The sequence below is a fragment of the Cryptomeria japonica genome, chromosome 3, assembly GCF_030272615.1.
Source record: "Cryptomeria japonica chromosome 3, Sugi_1.0, whole genome shotgun sequence".
Classification (NCBI taxonomy): Eukaryota; Viridiplantae; Streptophyta; class Pinopsida; order Cupressales; family Cupressaceae; genus Cryptomeria; species Cryptomeria japonica.
Genome location: NC_081407.1, coordinates 765,121,125 through 765,124,693, shown reverse-complemented (window position 1 = coordinate 765,124,693; position 3,569 = coordinate 765,121,125). Strand labels below are relative to the sequence as shown.

At 40.2% G+C, this 3,569-nt stretch overlaps 1 protein-coding gene across 1 annotated transcript; it reads right to left on the bottom strand.

Annotated features, from left to right (window-relative positions):
* Positions 1-231: 231 nt before the first annotated feature.
* LOC131874365 (uncharacterized) lies at positions 232-2,488 on the bottom strand. The gene is made up of 5 exons (XM_059217705.1): positions 1,922-2,488; positions 1,623-1,712; positions 1,086-1,530; positions 746-998; positions 232-661 (listed from the first exon to the last, which is right to left on the bottom strand). The coding sequence occupies exons 1-5, from the start codon at positions 2,486-2,488 to the stop codon at positions 232-234; spliced, it is 1,785 nt and encodes a 594-aa protein (XP_059073688.1).
* Positions 2,489-3,569: the final 1,081 nt, after the last annotated feature.

The window sequence follows — 3,569 nt, the reverse complement described above, 5'->3', positions numbered from 1 at the left end:
ATCCACCATGTCATAAGCTTTTCTAATATCTAATTTAATCATCATTTGATCTACCTTCGCTTAGCGGACTGTGTGAATTGCCTCATGTGCAATAATTATCCCTTCCACAATCGACCTACCCAGAACAAAGCCACTCTATTCTTCTGAGATAATCAGATTTAAAATGGGTTTTAATCTATTTGTCATCACTTTAGTAATGACTTTGTAAATGGTGTTACATAAAGAGATTGGTCAAAATTTACTAAAATTAGTGGGGTGCTCCATCTTAGGAATGAGGGCAATGAGTGTGCAATTAGGATCTTTTGCCACACTCGCTCTACTTCGAGATTCCTCCACTACTTCCCACACCTCAAATCCCACCACCTCCCATAAATTTTGATAGAAAAAAGTTGGGAAACCGTCCGACCTTGGCGCTTTATCCCCTTCCATACTGAAAACTGCATTCCTAACCTCCTCAACTTGAATTGGTTTCATCAGTGCCTGATTCTGCGTAGCTGTTATCAACTTCGGGATAACATTCAATCCTTCTTGCTGCTGCTCCACATTGGATTCATTATCCTTGGATAATAAAGATAGAAATAAATCCACCACCTCTTTATTGATATCTTCCACTTTATCTAAAACAACATTCTCACTATTGAGAATGGTCGTGATTTTGTTCCTGGATCTTTTCGCTTTAACTAAGTTGTGAATTTTTTTTGTATTTTTGTCCCCTTCCTTAAGCCAGCACTCTCTTGATTTTTACCTCCAATAAATCTCCTCTCGAGCTAACACTTCGCTATATTGTCCTTTAAGTTCTCGTTCCTGCCAAAATTTCTTTGATGTCATCCCTTTTTGAATTATATCTTCTTGCAAGCTCTCTAATTTGTTCTCCAGATCCCTTTTATTAGCAAAAATGTTGCCAAACTTCACTCGATTCCATTCTTTAATTTTTGACTTAATGAACTGTAACTTCTTAACAAAAATGAAGGCCTTAGTTCCACACACCTCTAGAGCCCCTGATCACCAACCATTAATTAACTCCCTTAGGCTTTGATCCCTCAGCCACATTTTTTCAAATTTAAAGGGGCATCTGATGGGGAGACCATCCACGGTTATAGATAGCTCCACAGGTAAGTGGTCAGAGGTAGTCATTGGATGGACATTTGAGGCGAAGAGGAGATTGGTTTCCGCCCAAGGCCCTCCTAAGAAAAAACAGTCCAGCTTCTCTGCAACATGCTGTCCTGAGATCCTTTGATTTGACCATGTATACTGGCCTTCCGTGGACTTGATTTCCTTGAGACCATTTTTTGTCACAAAATTTTGAAAATGTGCTAGGTTCGCAGGAATTTCACCCTTGCCCCCCAGTTTATCACTCAGTTCCAAAATAGCATTGAATTCACCCCCAATGATTAGAAGATCCCCCTCCAAATCCCGAATGAGGGAGGACAGGGTTCTCCAAAAAACTTTTTGCAGCGTAGATTTTGACGGTCCATAAACATTGGTTATTGTGAAGTCAACATTTAGAGGATAAGAGTGGAACTTACATACCTGCCACATATTGGAGACCATAACTTCTCCACCTTTTGAATATTTACATTCTAGAGGATACCTAGCCCTCTCGATGCACCCTCTGAATCTACAAAGACCCCCGACCACTGCTTCCAAGTTCCCATAAGAGTCTTCACTTCCACTTTATCCATCTTTGTTTCTTGTAAAAGAACTACATCTGGCTGTAATTGATCCAATCGTCATTTGATCAATCGACGTTTATCAAGGGCATTACAGCCCTTGACATTCCAGGTTATGATTTTCATTGTCCTTAAGGAAGGGTGACCCCCTTCCCTACTCTCAATTAACATTGGCCTTTCGCACTACTAGCCATTGCAATCTTGAATTGGTTTGACTATCTTCCTCTCAATCTCTTTTCTCCTATTCGTACCTTAGTACATGATGGTTCCGATTGCTCTATAGTTCTTATCTCCATAATGTCTTCCTCATCCATCCAACCCCATTCATCCTCCTCCTCAATTCCATCTAACTCTCTATTATTTTTGTCTTCCTCTTTATCCGACCTCAAACCAATTTTCTTCTCCAAAAGCTGAATCGACTCCACATTGATTCCTACTTCCGCTAGAGGGGAGACCCTGAAGTTAACCTCATCCAGAATATTCACCGCTCTCTCAACTCTTGTGATGGCTTCTTCCACCCAGCCTGCTGCCTTCCTATGTTTATCGATAATAGAATCTCCTAATACATTCCTTTCCGCTTTCGGGTCAGTGATGATGGGAGCCTTCGAAGCCTCCCCCTGCCCTACAAGATTCTGCATGGCTTGGTTCTCATCCTCATTGGATCTCATCTCCTTGCATGAGTCATCCTTGCTTGCAAAGAAGGTCACCTCATCTTCTATCATTGTCTCCACTGCCTTCCCTTTAGGGCCTATTAGGCATGTGTCCTTTGAATGTCCTTCTCTTTTACAATGCTGGCATATTTTGTTAGACTCTTCCATTTCTATTTTTTGGAGCCACTATCCTTCTTTTGTGATGATCTCCACTTGTTCTGGAAGTGGGAAGTGTGGTTTCCATCCAATACATATTCTTGTGTACATGCTAAAGTCTTTGGACTCAATCACCTCATCCGCTCTGATGAAGAAACCTAGTTTGTTACCTAAAGTTTGAAAGAACTCCTCATTCCAGTATTCTCTGGGTAGATTATATAGTCTGAGCCAGACAGGTACCATTTCAATTAGAGCTAGTGCTGGATTGAAATTAGGCTCCCAATCCCTAATGTACAATCCCCTTCCGCCCATGAAAAAAGGGCCATTATTTAAGATTTCTTGCTTACCCTTATTATCATCTGTTATTACCAAGAAAAACCCATTTGGAAGGGTTTTGAGTTCGATTTTTCATTTCTAGGTTTTAGTGCACCAACTCATCTTTCCCACCACTGCCCATTCCCTAAAACATTTAACAAAAATTCCCCTCTCCCAGAAAAAGGATACCGAGTCATTCTAGCTTTTGTTATCTATTATCATTGATATTTTCTCTGTTCTCCTACTTTCTTTTCGATCTGGGGACTTCGTCTACTTCTGTGCATTCCTTTTCGAATGCCATTCTTTCTCTTGACAATGCTGCCATATTGTTTTCGATCCATACTCTATTCTACCTTGCCCTTTGTTTCTGATTCCCTCATTTTTTGAATATTTAGAGTTTTTGTCTGCAACTCCCTCCCCCCAGTGTGCATGAGAATGAAAAAACCTATCCTGATCCTCCCACGCCTCTTTTGGGTTTTGCCAAGGTTGCTTTTCAGATCGAGACTGTGTAAATTTTTGTAGTGGTCTCCGATCTGGAAATCTTCGATCCTGGAAACCATCTTCCTGAGATCGAAACCCCTGGTAACCCTGAAAATTTTGAAACTCCCTTAGTCGAAGCCCTAGCCTCCTCCTCCTCTGCTCCATTTCCCTTATTTCCTCAAATAATTTAATTATTATAATAATGTTTGGCACTTAATTTTATTTGCTCAATTAATTAATAATAATACATTGAAATCGTGGTAATATTGAATTAATAGATTTAAGAATTAATTAAGTT

What these genes read in the sequence shown, in the direction of transcription:
- LOC131874365 (XM_059217705.1), bottom strand. Translation starts at nt 2,488, where the DNA reads ATGGAAGAGTCTAACAAAATATGCCAGCATTGTAAAAGAGAAGGACAT. An exon ending in AGCAGTGGTCGGGGGTCTTT is followed by an intron (nt 1,531 to 1,622) that starts GTAGATTCAGAG and finishes AATATGTGGCAG; the next exon opens with GTATGTAAGTTCCACTCTTA. An exon ending in CGAGAGGAGATTTATTGGAG is followed by an intron (nt 662 to 745) that starts GTAAAAATCAAG and finishes GAAAAGATCCAG; the next exon opens with GAACAAAATCACGACCATTC.